This window comes from Oreochromis aureus, linkage group 2, assembly GCF_013358895.1.
Source record: "Oreochromis aureus strain Israel breed Guangdong linkage group 2, ZZ_aureus, whole genome shotgun sequence".
NCBI classification, from domain to species: domain Eukaryota; kingdom Metazoa; phylum Chordata; class Actinopteri; order Cichliformes; family Cichlidae; genus Oreochromis; species Oreochromis aureus.
Window position 1 is genome coordinate 30,189,261 of NC_052943.1, and position 18,112 is coordinate 30,207,372.

At 46.1% G+C, this 18,112-nt stretch overlaps 1 protein-coding gene across 3 annotated transcripts in view; it reads right to left on the bottom strand.

Moving 5' to 3' along the window:
* The window catches only part of slc36a1 (solute carrier family 36 member 1), a 30,754-nt gene extending 13,075 nt beyond the window's left edge, over positions 1 to 17,679 (bottom strand). Inside the window, exons 1-11 of one of the 3 annotated variants that reach the window (XM_031746424.2) lie at positions 17,394 to 17,679; positions 15,628 to 15,758; positions 13,509 to 13,620; positions 13,336 to 13,426; positions 13,162 to 13,250; positions 10,194 to 10,283; positions 9,854 to 9,938; positions 7,415 to 7,642; positions 6,728 to 6,826; positions 5,554 to 5,720; positions 3,372 to 3,541 (exon numbers count right to left, since the gene is read on the bottom strand). In XM_031746424.2, the coding sequence (XP_031602284.1) occupies positions 3,372 to 3,541; positions 5,554 to 5,720; positions 6,728 to 6,826; positions 7,415 to 7,642; positions 9,854 to 9,938; positions 10,194 to 10,283; positions 13,162 to 13,250; positions 13,336 to 13,426; positions 13,509 to 13,620; positions 15,628 to 15,658 (1,162 nt within the window). In that variant the 5' untranslated portion in view covers positions 15,659 to 15,758; positions 17,394 to 17,679. Of the gene's footprint in view, positions 1 to 3,371; positions 3,542 to 5,553; positions 5,721 to 6,727; positions 6,827 to 7,414; positions 7,643 to 9,853; positions 9,939 to 10,193; positions 10,284 to 13,161; positions 13,251 to 13,335; positions 13,427 to 13,508; positions 13,621 to 15,621; positions 15,759 to 16,976; positions 17,338 to 17,393 lie in introns of those variants that run through there. The other 2 variants (XM_031746407.2, XM_031746416.2) reach the window with 2 other exon arrangements.
* Between the last annotated feature and the right edge of the window lie 433 nt (positions 17,680 to 18,112).

Consider the following 18,112-nt stretch of genomic DNA (forward strand, 5'->3'; position numbering starts at 1 on the left):
TGCGCTTGCCCGCCATCTCTCTACTAAATTGGAATAGAGTGCTCACTTCAAAAGAAATCTGCCTGCGCTGAAATGAACTGACCTTTCGAGCGGGAGTGCAAGTCAGAGCGACGCTCGGCGGAAGGAGAGGCAGAGTTTGCTCAAGGCCGTCCACTTTTAACTCTAATCTCCCCGAGAGGCACGGCGAGGCTCGGCCGGCCAGCAGCTCTTAGAGCGCCAAACACATTTGGGACATCAGTCAAGCTCACTTCCTGTGACATTTTCCATCTTTGACAGATCACACTGCAGACAGACAGCTGCAAATGTAAAAACAGCAAAGAGCGAGCGCTTTGAAGACTGAGCTGCAAGTCTGAAGGTGACTCATCCCTGCTCTCCTCGAGTATCAAAATTTAACACCGACTTTCTTTGTGTTCAAACCATTTAAACCACTTTAGAAGAGCAATGTAGCGCCTCTGCATAATCACACACTACACACACCAGTAACTAAAATACAAAATACAGCAGGAGACAGTCTCAGAGGCATCCTCAGAGCATCTACAGACAACAGCGTGCTGCCCCAGTCTCATCTCGTATTCACATTCAAAAGCTAAAGTAATCTCCTGCTCACACATGTGCACGCAGGAGAGGTGCCGTCCCTGCTGCAGCCCCTCCTCCTTTATCCCAGCATCCAGCAGAGAATCCCACCGGACGCTCGAGTATTTTGATTTCTCCTCCCGTTGCTGAGCGTGGCCATGTTCATAGGACAAACGACCTGCAGACAGGCAGTGCGCCTGCATGCCTTTATTAGCTTATCGGGATGTGTGTGTGCAGAAACCGACAGAGTGAGGCAAATTCCATCGGCATAATTCAATCAGAGGTAATGAAGTAAATGAAGATCAATAGTGAGACTTCATTCATGTGGAGAGCAGTGAGGATGACCTGAGAGCGGGAAACGGTATTCATCTTAAACAATCTGATAAAGAAAGACCTGAGGCTCCTCCAGTGACCAGCGTCTCCATCAGATTAACATCTCCATATGTGACACCTCCACAGACTGTGAAGCCTGCTGGATTTATGGGTTACGTGCTGCTCTACAGCGGTGATGTTCATGGATTCTCCATGTCCAAGCTCCTCTAACAGCGAGCAGGAAGCTCATCTCAGCTGCCTATGTCACTCATTTTCATTGTTTTTTAAATAATGAAGCCTTTTAATGATCCTCTCCCATCATTACAAGAGATGATCACACAGATGAAATCTGCTCCAAACAGGTCAGAGGTCCATTTTTACCTGATACCAGGATCACCTTCTACCCTGATTCCTCCTGGGTACAGTTCTGCAGTACTTTTAGAGTCACCTTTAGAGTCCATGTGGAGAGCACACCTGAGCCTTACACTTTTTTTAACATAACAGACCCAAGAGGGGTCAGTCTTACTGTTGGATGTAGAAACTGTATTTATTGATTAATTTTTATGGCCTTTAGGATTAAAAACAAAGAGCCTTTAAATATGAAAATGATTAGTCTGTACTTCAGTAAAGATTCATCTTCATCCAGTGTCCTGATCCTAATCTTAAGGCCGGCAGATGTTGAGCAGCTGATGGAGAAGACAAACAATAAACAGCTGGTTGTTGACGTTAACTACTAATGTAAATATAATGACCCCTCAATAGGTGGAAGTGTGCCCCCTGCTGACTTCAGCGTGACCCAGCAGCGCTGCACACAATCAGGTACAAGCTTGCAACACAGTTAGAGAATCAGCGGTTGTGGCCAGATGGGAATCGATTGCAATTGGAGGACTACTGCAGCTATAAATAGCCTGGCGGTGCTATTATGGGGAACTGTTGGCTGCTGCTGGAAACCCGGAGGAGGGAGAGGAGCAGGTGAGGGAACGCATGTGAGTGTGAGATGAGGACACGTGGCTTTGTTGTCCCTTCACTCGCCACCTCAGAGGGAGGCCAGACAGGATGTGCTTATCAGCTCAAGCTGCACCCACAGTTGGTCAGTCCTAAGAAGCATCCAATCATAATCCTAAAACAGGCACTCAGACATCCTGGACGGTACCATAACCTCACAGCAGCCATATTATTGGTCAGATAATGTCATTAAAAGCACAAACGCGGTACAGACGTCCAGTTCAGGGACTCCAGTTAGCTGAGGTGAAGCCTAGCAGACAGCTAGCAGCTACAGCCATCTGTGGTGCCATCCACCTGTCAGTCAAAGAGGCCATGCCCCGAATAATGCAAACTTCAATCCTCCCTGTACAGCTGTTATAGGGGTGAAATTATCTACAGAGACCAAAACAGTCTGTACCAGCCTGTAAACATGTTTCTTTTAACACGGGAGTCTATGTGGACTGGCTCATTGCTGCCTCTGCTGGACACCAGAGGAACTGCAGCCAAACTTTTCTTTGTGGACATTTTTAGATTTTTATTTAGTCCAGGAGTTAAAAAACAAAACAAAAACAAAACAACAACAACAAAAAAACAAAAGACCCAGAGCTCACAGCCTCAGTGAGCTCCTTGTGTGCGGGTTCATTCACACCACAAGTACAAATGGGTCTTTTTCACACGAACACAGAAACAAGCAAGCATTCCCACACCAGCCCCGGGATACTCCTCCTGCATGGATTGGCTCAACCGGAGTCATCCTGGTCTGATACCTCCTGGGGGAAGAGCTCAGAGGAAGACCTCGCAACCCCAGATGAGGTTTGGTGACGGTCACGACTGTTAAACGGTGTGAGAAAAGGAAAGTAGCAAACCGCTTATAACAACGGACAGATCGGGGTCTGTGGTCTGGGTTTTTTCTCTAAAGAACGAAGGCAGAAATGAGATTTCTTTAAATTGATTCCCCGCACAAGCAGCAGCTGAGATGATGCTGACAGTGTTTAAAAACCACGACTCTGCTCAGAGAGCTCACATTAGAAACGCATGAAGGGAAATCTGAGTGGAAATCAGCTCATGATGTGACTCAATGTTCAGAATAAACATACAGCAGATATACTGGTAGCTCGTGTGATTAGGTAGAGGAATGACAGGGGGTCCATGACCCTCTTGGGGACACCTCAAATATGGGACTCTCCACCAATTGTCCAGACACTTTTCTTTCCAAGCTCCTTGGATGACAATGACCTGGATGACTGAGAACCTTCACAAACATACAACGGACACTTTAACCCACATGTCTGAGAAATGTTTGCATAAATAGCAGTAAGAGGATGAGTTCCTTTGTAAATCTCGTGACAGCATAAAGTCAATCGTGCGTGCCAACACGCGTGTCATTTATATTCATACATAACAAAGCTCGGCTCTCGGTCTGAAATAGGTCGCAGTTGAGCCTGACATTGTGCGCAAATTTAACAGCCCGCCGCCCGGCACACCGCAGGGCTCGTACTTACATGTGAAGATAACCATGACAGAACGCAGCAGCAGGTCGATGGCGGTCTCCCACCGCTCTGACACGCGAGCCACCATGGACGGTATGAGGATCTCTGCTGGGACGTAGAACTGCAGGGCAAAGGTGATGAAAATCCCAAAGCAGTACAGGAGCTTCACGACCTGGTACATCCTGGAAAACGGAGAGGAGGGAGGAGTCAAGGAATGTGAGGAAAAATGTGACCTATTCCACTCATTTCCTTATTTTTATTATTAGACTCTAGAGTAGCTTTGCATGACTCACAGTTCAAAATAATGCTTCTTTTTCTGCCTTGGTGCAGCACCTAAGTCTTAAACAAGTCGTTTCACCTCCACCCTCTTTAAGTGACCTTTCTTCTAATTGACTGCCACTTACCAAAAGACAGTTTAAAGAGCAGGTAGGTGGAGCTGGAGAGGATTTCCACTCTCACCGAGACGGAGGCAAGGCAGAGAAAAACCCTTCGAGGTTGAGTGTTTATTGCCTCAGTGTCCCGCCGGAGAGAGGGGGTGCTTGTGTGCCCCTGAGCCAGATAAGAGCCATAAAACTGATTTAAAACCCGATGAAGCTGTCACTCTGATCTCAGCATGCTCTGCAGTTTTGGAGACTCAGCCAATCCACCACCGCTTACTTTCTACATCACTGAGCTGCTGCATGATGCTGACGTCATGCAGATGTAGAGGCTTCTGGCACGTCTCCACCTTCAAGGTGAACTTCAAAGGCCAAGAGGACAGAGTCCTCCTGATGACCCTGATTGAGGCAACAAGCCAAAATGTGTCATTTCAACGCTGAGGGGAAATGAGGGGTGGCACCCACTTTTGCACAGTGCTGCTGTCTACATGTTCCCACCTTCGCTGTTACTGGATTCTCACAGAGACTTCAGGACCTTTTAAAGTTTGGAGAAGTGTGAGGGTTACCGTGCATACACCGCCTCCTGCTCTGTCCTGTTTAATACGAGCATCCAGCGCTGGAAACACAGTTTAAGGTGTGCTGAGGTGCACTTGCAGCGGACTCCAAGTTCAACATTCATCAAATGAGCTGTGAAGGAACACATGTAACACAAACAGCCAACATCGACTTTCCTCTGCTCACTGCTTCAAACGGAGATGTTCATAATTACTGCCTTTGAGTTTCAAACCACAGCGAGGAGCCAATCTACTCCACTAATTAGCGCCATTAGTCCAGAGGCGGGAGGTATTTGATGGACGCCTGGCTCCTGCAGCTGGGATGATAACCACGAGTAATAAACAAACAAATCCATACAGCTTTCACTAACTTCGTTTTGTTTTGAATTGGACAGAATGAGACCGCCACGATTCACAGCTGAAGATGTATTTGTCTAGTGTTAGTCTCCCTAACAGGCGCCACCATCAGATTTATGGTTACAGCTTCCTGTAACAGGAGGCTGTAACCAACGTGAGCTGTTCAAATTAAACGACCTCATGAAGCGTGTTTCATTTGGTTTATGAATTCAGATCCAGCCTGAGACGGTGAGCCAAGGAGTTCCCAAAACAGCAAAACACGAACCCCCCTACTCTCAGATATAACCTGCTCCAGAGCTTGTGCAGCACGTGAGCACAGAGCCGGGACACTGAAGGAGGAACCAGTAACAGCAGCTCTCAGCTGACTTACTAAAGTAATGTAAACACATTCAGATCCATGGCTTCCTGATTCATTCATCATCCGGTGTCTGCAGGCTTCCTGATGCAAAGACAACGAGCTGTGTTGAAGCATCAGCTCTGAGTATCTATCTATGGGTCTAAAACACAGTAAGACAGGTTTTAATATTTTAATGAGACACTGGGTGCCAATCCTGCCACCTTTCTTCTAAACAATGAAGATGTAAGACTCTTTGCTCTTCAGCACATTGCATCTGCTGAGTCTGGACCTTCCACACTGTGCTTCAGTTTAGTTTGGGAGGTTTGGACTGTGTATTGAGACGCACCTGCGCCACAAACACACACAATCACACACAGCAGTTTGTGTTCCAGGAGGTTTGAGGCAGTGACACAACAGGAGGAGCTGTGCTTGGGTGGAGTCAGCTGTTGACTCCACCCATCCTGTGGCGTCTTATGTGATTCTCTGAGCGCTGCAGGACGTTAATCAGCACGAATGTTTTCAAACATGCCGACTCGACTCAATTTCTGGGCGTTGTGGCAGTATCTCACCAGCAGTTGGGCAGGTTCAGCGTGATGCTGCCGCCGATGTGTTCTCCGAAGCACATGTATCCTATGGTCCCCAAGCTGATGTAGAGGAAGGTGACGATGCCCATGCCCAAATAGAGAACCTGGGTGAACCTCTGAGGCCTGTGCATCTTGTTCTCCAGTGGCAGAACCTGCAGAGAGAAACTGTTAGCGGGACATTTCTGTGACACATGAAGGAGTTTAGGCTCAGCGGTGTATGCTCACGCTGTGACGCCCTGAAAGCTCACCCTTGTCTGCAGCACAACTCGGAGCTCAGCGTGTCTGCAGGAAGCTTTGCTTTTTTATAAACCAGATTTAACTGAATTAAATGGACCTTTTGGAAAATGTGGCTGATCAGCCAGGCTTCATCGTTATAAAGACAAGCTTCACTGCATGGACAGGAAAACGGCCGACTCTGAAACATACATGTTTCATGTCTGCAGCGTGGATGTTAGCGGGAGTCAAACGATGCTTTGAAAAATGTCAAAATGAGGCAAATGTTCTTAAATAAACATCAATAAAGTGAAATAATAACACAACTCGTGACATTAACACTGGGTTACACACAAGTGTGCTTCAATGGTCACCGGTGATCGGCGGTGGACTTTAAGCGCTCTGAAATCGGATGACTTTCTTTGACTCAAGCTGTGCTTCATACTGTACATATCTTCCAAGTTGCAGTGCTGAGCGTACGCAGGGGTGGGTGAAAATCTGGCACTTTTTTAAAAATATATTTTTTGGCCTTTTTCTGGCTTTCTTAGACAGATACTGAGAAGACTGACAGGAAAGCAGAGGGAAAAATGCGGCAAAGGGCCGCGGGTCGGACTCGAACCCAGGCCGGCCGGTCTCAGCCATGCAGCACCTAGTACAAACACAGGCTGGTCAGTGGGACTTGTGCTGGTATGATCCCCCTCTGCACGACTTTCTGGAGCCCTGCTGCTCTCCTATCTCCAGCCCCCCCCCCGCCCTCAGTGAAGCAGCAGCGTTATAAGTGCGATGCCTCATTTGCATACAGAAATCCAACTGTAATGCATGCAGAGGTAATGGCGCCGTTTATAATCTACATAACTGATGCACACACGTGTTTCACATTGATACAGGCATAAAAGGGGCTTCAGCAGCACGTGGATGAATGTGGTACCATCAGCCGCTCACTCACCACTCCGATGCCTTCGAAGGCAAAGATGGCCGTTCCGAAGAAGAGAGGGTAGTCTTTAGCTCTGCCGACTTTCGGGAGGTCGATAGGGTTTGGGATGTTCTGTAGAGAAACAAAACAAAATAGATCCACGGCCGGTTAGAGCTGTTCTTCACCTAATCACATCCTCGCTACACTTAACAGGATTTAAAAAAAAGCTGCACAATGAAGAAAAAGCTACACAATGAAAATGAACTGCCTGCAGACTTAAAAATTACAGATGGAGTGAGGTGTTAAATGTTATCTGCAGGACAGCTCTGTTCTTCACAACAATACAAATTAGAAAGCATCCGCTCACAGAGGCTCTACGCAAGCAGCTTGGCCAGCTGTGTCAGACACATTGCATTATTTCTTTATCCTCTGGCTGAGCAGCAGAAGAAACTGAATCCAGACTGTTTTCAAAGCCGCTCGTGGCCTTTATGCTCTGCTTATCCCCAGGTGTGTTGCTCCGATGATCCATCAGCCACAGTCACCTCACAGGCTGCACACACAACCTTCTCCACCACGCGCTGACGCAGGGAGCTCTTACTTATCCAGGTAACAAACAAGCTTCTGCACAACGTCACGACTTAACAAGACCACAGAGAGACAAAAACGAGGCTACGACTTTGACTGAAGGTCAATCGAATCAGAGAGAAACCTGCGGCTCACCGTGAGCGAGTAGTAGTAGATCAGGAACAAACTGGCCGTCATGGCCACGTTGGCCCCCAGAGAGAACGGGGCCAGGCACTTCAGGTTGCGGATGAATACCAGCAGGATGATGGCAGGCAGGAAGCAGAGCATGTAGAGGCGGGAGTCAAAGCTCGGGACCAGGACCTGGGTCTGGTTGGTGTAGTTCGTCTGGCAGCTGACAGTGGTGGCATTGGCAGCTTCTACCACCTGGTGAAGGCAGGTCAGACAGAGAGAGATGATGATGCTCATTCTGCTGAATAGGTCTTAAACACCAAAGGAGTGATTACGACCCAGGACTCGATAGAGATGGTCTGCAGGCTCAAACCAATCAGTGCTGGAGCTCGGGCAGTGTGCGCACGTTTTCTGAGACATAAAATCATATGAAATTCCCTTTGTGAAAATAAATAACAGAGCAAATATCATGTGTCTTTCAAAATAAGAGCGTGGGGCTTGTCCACCTGGAAACTGAATGTGTTGTCGTCTCCCAAGGTTGAAAACTGTGGGTATTTCAGGTGTGTGTGTGTGTGTGTTTGTGTGATGTTTCTGTTCAGCTCTTCAACACACGGCTCTGTATTTACGGAGCCATTGTCAGTCTGACCCTCTGAGTAAAATCACGGCCCACCTGGATGTTTAATTGCTGCTTCGGGAAAAATGAGAGGATACAAAATACATGCAGGCAGGCAGCACCCCCTAGTGGCTAAAAACTGAACTACACAAACTGAGCCTGTCTTTGACCTCCATTTCCATCACCTCACAGACTCCCTGCTGAGATGAGAGATAATCATCTGATTTTCCTCCATGTCACCGTGTTTCATGACATTCTATTCTCTCAGTAAAGACAAAACCACAGGAGTATGAACCGAACATAGTTAAATATTTACTCATGCAAACATCCATAAAATTATTAGATCGTGTTTACTCTACAGTCGACTGCTAGGCTTTTGTCTGCACTGTTTCTTTAAACTGAGGCGGGTGGATGAAGCTCAGTGTGCCTCCTCAAGCTCGGCCTGATGGGTAAGATTACTTCTGGAAAACATTTTGAGGTTTTCCATCAGTGCAAAACAGTCACAGCAATACAGCTGGACATCGTGCAGCCGGCTGATCATACTCTGGGTGGAGTCCTGTGGTTTCCTTTCACTGGGTGGATGAGTTAACAGAGATGAGCACACATGTTACTGTGACTTGTTTGGGAAATGTGAACCTTAACATGGCATAAGATCATTTCATGTTGTATCAATGTGTTTGAAGACCTTTTTTTTCATGTTTCAGTGGGAGAGCTCCTCCAAAAACCTGCCCACAGACGTGACTAATGTAATCTATTACTGTTGCCTTACACCTCGTGCAGGCCGCTTTTTTCATCACGTAAATTTATTTTTTGTCATAAATGAGCAGAATAAAGTTTAATAAATGCTTCAGATTAAATTTAAATAGAAATGATGAAATGGTCACAAAGCAGAAGTGTGAGGGTGTTGCTAATGTTTTGTCACGATAACGTTTAGAGGAACTTGAGACGAGTTTAATATTCACCGAGCCAACGGAGCTCGATCCAGCTGTTAGTCGCCTTGTTAGGCCACACCCTACCGCACGACCTTTATGTCTCCAGTCCATGGATTTGTTTTTCATGGCAATCGTAGTGAACGCTGCGGGTTTCTGTCATTGTTCCCTCGCTTGTTTTGTCCTTCCTGTCCTAAAAGGACCTGCAGCACACCGAGGCAGAGCAAACTCAGTGAACTGCAGTCATGTGGCTGCCGGCTGCGAGCGCTCAGTTTCATCGTACTCCACATTGATCACATGTAGTTCGTTTACCAGCTGTGGGGTGACCATGGTGACCAACGTGTTGTTGTGGTTCATTTCTTTAAGAAAACACACCGTCCGCTCTCGTCAGAGGAGCTTTATTATTTTTCTCTCCAGTGTTGTAACATGGCATGGCCTTCAAGGCGGCTCACCTGCATGCAGGGGTTTGATCTGGAGTTATTACAGCTTTCTATTTTTATTTTATTTATTTGAATGTATCTTTAAATCTTTCATTTTCACTTCAGTTTAGCTTCTGGGATATTTTTAAAGTTTCGCTTTTAGTTTTTATAACTTTCAGAGTTAGTCTTGTTTTTTTATGAAGAAATGATCCGTAATGATTTATGAAGTTCAGATCAGTAAAACAAAACTAAAACATCTGTGAGGTCACTGAGGTCACACTGGCTCCAGCTCTGTGTTTATCAGCCCAATAAACCCCACAGGTAAAAATCACACGGCACAAAAACACTTCACTCTGTAACGCTGACAGGGACAATTAAACTGTGTCTTTGAGTGCGTGTGTGAGTGTACCTGTGAGTGTGTGTGTGTGTGTGTCTCTGTGAGTGTGTGTGTCTGCAAGTGTGTGAGTGTATCTGTGAGTGTGTCTGAGTGTGTGAGTGTGTTGACCTGCTTGACGTTGTCACTGAGGAAGACGAAGTAGACACAGCAGAAGCCCAGCTGTGTGATGATGAGGAACAGGTTGACAGTCCGCCTGAGTGAGACGATGAAACAGTTAAACACAGAACAGCAAGACGTCTCTCTGATCACATCTTTAACTCTTTGAGGTTCACGGGTCTGAAAGAATTTCTTTTCCTTTAAAAATGTAAAAGTTTTTTTTATTTTTTTTTTCTTATGCCTGTGGGACTAAGTCTGACATGTTTACATGTTTTTTACATATTCAAATTAATTTGTTTTCCCGACAGTGTCTAAAGAAACACCGAGCAGAACAGGTGAGCGTGTTTCTTACTTTCCCCACTGTGAATGTCGCCTCAGCCACGGCACGTTTTCCATCCCGTACTGCATCGCCTCGCCGTAGGTCAGAGATGATCGGTTCATCCTATGAGGGGGCATCCAGATGTCAGTCTGAGTTTCAGCTGTACACAACTTAAAGGCCATTTCAGCTTTAATCAGTGAATCCCAGGGGTTCATTTTATTAGTTATTTTTATTCATTTATTTTTATGCTGACATGAAGCTAAATAACCAAACAGAAAATAATCAGCACAGAAAAGTCACCCCCTGCTGGACATAAAAGAATCCAGGTTTAAAGTACTGGCTTCATTGTACAAGCTTGGAGAAGCCATGTCCATCTTTAATATACAGTTTATAAGTTCACTGCAGTAAACACCCACCTGAACACAAGCTTAAGCTCCAAAAGCTGCAGTTCGTCTGGTGTCCAGCAGAGGCAGCAGTGAGCCAGCCCCCACATGTTTACAGGCCAACACAGACACTGGTTTAGTCTCTATAGATGATTTATAACTCAGCTGCTTAAATTGTATTAAGGCTTGCACGATCAGGGGCGTGGCCTCTCTGATTGACAGGTGGATAGTGACACAGGCAGCTGTAGCTGCTAGCTGTCTGTTAGCATCACCTGAACTGGACTTCTGGACCGTGTTTGTGCTGCTGGAGGCTTTTGGAGCATTTTAATGACATCATGTGACCAATAACATGGCTGCTGTGAGGTTACTGTACTAACAGAGCGGCTCCAGTTTGGGCGCACAGTGAAATTCTGGATGTTTATATGCTTTGCAGTCACATGTCCTGACTTTGGGACATATCAGGGGCCCAGAAGCACATGAAATGAGCTAAAATGATAAAACCTGCAGAAACCCTCTGAAGTAAAAACAGATAAACGTGATAAATGAAGAGTTAAAAACAATAAAATCCTCAGTAAGGCGTGCACACAGGTGCACGTGCCCAGCAAGTTGACAAAGAAACAAGAAAATTAAGTTTAGTTTAACCCTTATTGGGTAACTGCGGCTCTTCCACATCTACGAAAGAATCAGAGAAGTGACGACTGACTCGGCAATATTAAAACCTCTAAAAACGGGAAGGGCCGTGACCACTTCTGTGTCTCCTCAGCTGGTACGTGACGGTGCAGAGGTGTCCATTCACGCTCCTGATCTGCTCAATACTTTTAATCCCAGCTAATGGATCGCCGTGTGAACTGGGCAAAGGGCGGGCAATGGGTGGACGGGCAGGTTCACAGTCACAGGTAGTACACTAATTAAAGTCTAATAATGACTGCACTAATCTGCTGAGCTGCCGCACGCCACCAGCTGTAAAACAGATAAGCCCCTGTACTCTGGGTTTTCGGCCACATGGCTTCACTTACGTAATCCCACTAAAACTGGACTGATGTGGTGATCGCCACAGAGAGGTGGGGCTGATCACAGGTCACGGTGACAGTGTTTGGTAATGTCTGTGACGGCTGATAAGCCTCAAGCAGGAACAACCGCAAACACAGCGAGGCCGCTGCACAGCAAACATGCAAGGGCGAGTGTGGTTTTAGTGCAAAGGAGATTAAAATGAGCTGCGCTTGATCTCCTGCAAAGGCATGAAGGACGCAGTTCAAACAGAAAGACTCAAAGCAACAAGGACTCGAGCTCAGCTTACAGAAACCCAGCCTCACTTCTCCAGTTAGTTAAAAATAATAAAATGTGCAGCTCAGAGACACCGAAATACAGACAGGATTCATCATCACACTGGATTCACTGGATCTGTGCATCAACATACAGCTGATTTCTCAACAGAGCCACAGACTCAGACTGTTTTGTTCTTGTCACCTGGTGATACCAGCGTCACATGACACCGGCCCACAAACCCAGTTTAATTCGCTCATGTGCCTCATGCTACCTCATGCTACCTCATCTATAAATATAAAGCATAATGGTAGCATCTTTCATCGCCTAAATATACAAAATCAACACTAAGTAAAGCTTTAAATTACATGCGGTGGAGGACACCCTGCATCCCCCTTTAGACTCAACTCTGCACAATTTTATCACATGATTATCACTTTAACTGGAATGTGAAAATACTCAAAGTTAAAAAACAAAACAAAACTAGTCATTAGAGATTTTGCTCAATGACCTGCCTAATGTACATTTTAACTACAGGTGGGCGGATCAATGTCGATTGTATCAGAACCCACACTGGTGTCAGATCAGATCGATACTCTCCTCTGAGTTCTGAAAATTAAACAAACAAACCTGCTGTGAAACATGTGTGAACCTTTCTGTATCATCTGTTTGATTTACAGCCTTCAGCACATTTAAATACAGAAGCCGACCCAGAGTGTTTCAGACACTGGCGCATTTACACTCTCCAAAAAGCCCTTTCAAAATAAAAGCTGAAAGGTGTGTTTTACTGCATTATTGTGGAAAGTAGAAATCAGTGATTTAGTGATCATTAAAATCTGTTCAGAATTGATGATGATTCATCTCATAAGTCATGACACACTGCTGGTCACACATTAGCTGCCTCAAACATCAGGTGAGTGCGTCACTTGGGCAGGTAGTTATTTTACAGTCTGCTGCTTCCAGGCGTGTGTGCAGTGAAAGAAAAACAGCATTTTCCTGACATTTTACATCTCATTTGACCAAAGAGCAAAGAGCCGCCCTGCTCCAGCGTAAAGTTATACCAAAGCGACGCACTTATCCTCTCAGCCAAGTCCAAACACAGGGACAGTCTTCCTGCTGAGCCTCCAGCTACTATGAGAAACATTAAAAAAAAGCTTTTATTCTGTGTATTATGTGTTCCCATCCGATCCCTGTATCGAGTGTTTGCGTTAGATGAAGAACAGGAGTGAGCTTTTATCTGAATGTGTGTGGGCTGAGGCTCTGTGGATTACGGAGGACGACGGGATGTTTGTGAGGACATCAAACCCAGATGTTTGTGATTTTGAGGGCTGAAGAGTGAGAATCGAGCTACTCACTTTGCACTGAGGTGGTGTGAACACGTCACCAGCAGCTTCATGCAGTGGACCGCGATGACGCCCATGACCAGAAGACTGATGGGTCCGAGCTGCACACAAACACAGACCGAGTTTGTGTGGCGTGTAAAGGCCCAGACTAATTCTGTGTCATGTGACCTTTGCAGGTATGCTTACCACCAGCCCTGCATTCTTGACAGCCAGAGGCAGACCCAGCAGGCCTGTACCAATGTTCCCTTTGAGCAGGTGGATCAGAGTCTGGAAAAAACTGCAGCATGAAAAATAAAGTTAGAATCAGACCAGCCAGATCTGCACGTCCTGCTTGGACAGTCAGAAGGCGTTTTACTCACGAGGTCCCCGCCCGTCCTCCGATCCTCTCATAGTTGCGTTGGGGTCTGGACGGTCCCGGAGGAGACGGACACAGGGCGTCCAGCTCAGACGGATTTTGGTCGGACAACAAAGCTGAGACGAGAGGCAAAGAGACAAAGACGAAAACCATGTGTTTGACATCACGTGACCCTCTGATGTGTTTACCGCCCTGTCTTATGTCAGTCAGCAGTGTGTAAGCACACTTTCCTGCACCGTCACCTTTCACAGTGAGGTGACAGTCCAGTTATATACACACACATGTCATCCACCTCATCATGTGATGTGACCTGACACCTACACTCTCAGTGACAAACTACAGAACCTGAAAGACTTGAAGTTGGAGAAGAAACCCTTCAGGTCTGGCCGTGCATGAAGCTCGCTGCACATGACTGTAAACACGGTGATAAGTGAAGATCAGCTGACTGCAATAAGCAGGAAGTCCTGAAGGCACACATTAAGCTCAGTGCTGTGTTTAATAATGTGGTGCTTTAGTACTTGTTCATGACTCTTATTATCCTTTCATGATAAAAACTGGAAGTACTTCCACGTGAGAGCAGAACAGCAGGAAGCTGTGAACTGAGCTGAGACACAGCACTTAACTAACAGTTATAAAAGCGACTTTAAAGATCTGAGAGCATCATAACTACGTTCAGAGGAACCCGAGCCTTGCACTCGTGAACCTGTCACCAAACACTTATCTTTGCTCTTTATTTGATCTCAGACCAGCAGGTAAACTAAAAATAGCCTCAAAGGGAGGTTTTCAATTATAAATGAAAGTGCACTTTATATCAACCCACCCCCACTGTGTCTGCAGTCCACACATACATGCTTACTAATGCTAAGCACACACATAAAACTCCATTGCTTACACTCACTCACTCACTCACTCACACACAGCGTGTGTTTAAAGTTTTTCTAAAGTGAGCCCACTGTGTGCTTCAGTGAGGAACCATCTCTGACTTATCTAAGAACTCAGAACGACTGATGGCAGCACATCAGCGACCCATAGACACCAAACAGACAGGCGGTCACTGCCATCACTCTCAAGGATAAAACAAGCTTTAGAGCGACCCGCTTTCTTCAGCCTTAAACACGACCTTTAATGTGAAAATACTGATGGGAAGAAAAAATCTTGATTCTTTGAATTAACTAATAACTGATGACCAATCAAAATCAACATTAAAGAACATGAAGAACTACTCAGCGATGCAGAGACTGAATCAGTTCCTTTGGTGATGATAATAAAGTGACCCTCTCCGACCTCAGCTGACCTTTCAGCTTTTTAACCCTCTCAAGGCAGGCGTTGCAGATTTGCAACAGTTAAAACACTAACAACCTGATTACCCCACATACATATTTTATGAGTGGGGGTTTTTTTGATAATTTTGATAATTTTCTCCAAATATCAGATTTTTCCTGTAACTAAAACTTAATTTGAGCCTGACAGGGTTAAAGGAGCCAAGTTTGATTTTTGGAGGTAAACACTGTACATGTTATCGCCGCAGCGCATCATCTGCCTCCATCTCCTCCTATCCTTCCTTCCTCCTCTGTCAAACCACCCCTCTGCATCTCTTCTTGCTCTCCTCCTGCCTGACAGCTCCATCTTCATCCTCCACCCTCGCTCCTCTCCACATGCTCAGACCATCTCAGCCTCTCTGACTCTGAGCTGCCTCTCTGATGGACTCATTTCCGCTGTATTGCTTTAAACTTTGTAACAGAGGCAGTTACACTTGTGCCCTCCAGTGTTCCCTCCCTACATGCTAAATAACATGAACGAATGTAACAATGAAACCAGGAAATAAGCAACGTCAAACTTCAGCCAACAATCTTCTAATCTACGTCTACAAACTGAACATGCTCGCTCACAGATCTATGTCGTGACCGCTCATAACGAGCACTTCGTGTCTGGCTGTGACCTCCCGCCAAACCAGACACAAGCCAGCCATCAGACGGATACTGCAGATGAAGTGAAAGCTGCTTTGATGATTCACCGTCTACCTGCCAGCTGGGATTACACATAATCCCTGTGTGACTGTGGCCCCGGCTCACGTTCGTGCGCCGTATCGTTTTTAACCATCGTCCTGACTTTACTACCTTCACCTCGGCTGTCTACGTCGCTGGACGCCATCATGCTGGGTGGGAAGGTTTGGCAGACAGTCGGGCGTCGTCTCTCCCAGCCTCACGGATCCTAACGCAGCGAGATCAGGGAGTCCAGCATGGACGCCTGGCCACTGCAAACAGATGAGATAAGAAGAGAATGAGCTCTGGCAGCAGCAAAACAAAAACAGAGGAAGTCAGAGACTGAGCATGCTCACAGGCAGCTGCACGAGTCCCTGAACTGGACCTCTGCACCGTGTTTGTGCTGCTGGAGCCTTCTTAATGACATTATCTGACCAATAACACAGCTGCTGTGAGGTTAATCATGCTAACATTAAAGGGAAACAGACTTCATGACCTCCTTCGGACTCGCACAAGGTTTTAAACACACACTTCGTTGTCCGTGTCTGACGGCTTTCGGGAGAAAAGCCGAAGGAGGTTTTTAGGGGAAAACTCTGAGGCTTGGCTTCTCCTGACACTTCCTCTTCAGAGGAGCGCGTTTCCCAGCAGCAGTTCAGCGAGCATGGCCAAAGTGTCGCCATCAGGAGCGACTCAGCAGTTTGGGTTTTTTTTTTTTTTTTTTTTTTAACAGCGAGTCATAACACAAGAGGCTTGAACCGCACAGCGCGCAGTTTCTGCACTTAAAACTGCATCAGCGGCTCAATGTAGGCTTTTATTTCACTATCTAACGGAAAGGTTTAGTCCTGCAGCACTGTTCCTCGAGTGTGTGCTCCCACACAGCTGCTTTATATTTCAGGCTTCACCTTTAGAAAGAAGCAATCAGTTATTAAATATCACATTTCCAAGGTGCTCATCTTCAAGTAAATTCATAACTGAACGCTCTGTCCTGAAAGCAGTCAGCGTGACGTTCAGCTGTTGTTGGGTGATATCTTTAACACTGTGCATACAGCTGATTCAAAGCCTCCTCAGCCGGCTGAGCTGACAAATGTGTGTATTTTTATTTCACACCAATAATAAAATTGGAAAAATTATAAAATGTCACCGAACTGAGCAGGAAGTGATTTACCTGAGCAGGAAACACAGCTGAAAGTTAAAAAGATTCATTCAGCCATTCTCAGAAACATTAGACATTACTGATCGAGCTCGTCCTGATGCTTAGGTGTGTCCTGATGCTCTCTCTCTTACACTCAGGTTTAATCTAAAGATCAATGATCATCATCGTGTGTTTATCAGGTAAATGTGACACAGAGCCTGCTGCTGTGGAACACTGTGTACATTAATGGCTGAGCAACATGAAAATGAGCTCGTTATCTCACAACGTGTTTATCTCCTCTGGAGAGAAGAAGCCTTTATATATTTACCTATAAACAGGAAGGAGGTTTAAAGTGTACCTGTGCAGATGTTGACCCCAGGTGCTCTTCAGAAACCGCACCAGCCAAGTTAGCGTATTTCTCCTGTTTATTTACTTTCTGGTATTTTCTATTTCTTCTGTTTTCGTCCTCCGGGCCTCGCGTTAAGACAGATATGAGCTGCTGTGTGTTTTAGTGTGCAGGTAAACCGCGACAGCCCCCCCAGTGCTTTAACGGCACTCAGCGCGATAATCGCATCATTTTAAACTGTTGTTTGTCCGGAAGACGTTCCAGGCGGGCTTTCCCACCATAAACACCTTCAAAGCGGCTTCTAAACGAGCCCACGGTCCCGCAGAACCGGCTGTGAACGGACGATTAGTTGTTAGCCATAGTTAGCTGTGCGTTGCGGTGCCATTTTCGGTGTAAACACCGAGTAACGGCAGCAGCGGCCAGCCTTACCTCGCAGACACCGCGCAGACTCGGTCCTCCCGGACTCGTTATCAGCTCTCAGTCTGCCGCAGGCCGCTTTATTTTCGTATCGTGCTCATGGCGGCGAAGCAGCACAGATTGAAGGCAAAGCGGGACTGTGCTCGGTCGGGCTCGACTCTCCGTGACTCCGTGGAACAGCCAGCCAGCAGTGTGGTCACATGACATTGCCGAGAGGGACGTTGTGGCGTTCGACGTGATCCCGTTGCCATAGACACGGATTATAACGTCATGGCGGTTGGTAAACCGCTTCACTTTTATTTTATTTTATTTTATTTTATTTTATTTTATTTTATTGTTTGTTGATTTAACCTTTTTTTCTCCGTTTTCTGTTACCGTGTTGCGCAGTCCTGTATGTTCAGTTCTACACAATAAAATAAATAAATACATAAAATCACGAGTTTTACGTGAGCTTCTCGAAAGGAATATGATTACGTAGAGTAAGACGCCGTATAATGCAGTTAGTTGTGCTCTCATATTCTCAAATCTGCTTTCGGATTCATTGGGCTTTTATTTTGGAAACTCGTTTAAGGATTTAGGAGCGCTTGCTGTGCGCACCGGGGTAGCTAGGAGAAGGTAAAGACTATCTCTGAATCGAGGAGGGGGCCTAAGGGTACATCTTTCACCGTCTTACTACGTTATGATTGCAGCCATTCCCCAGCTCTCGGTGAATGGTACTCAATGATCAATGA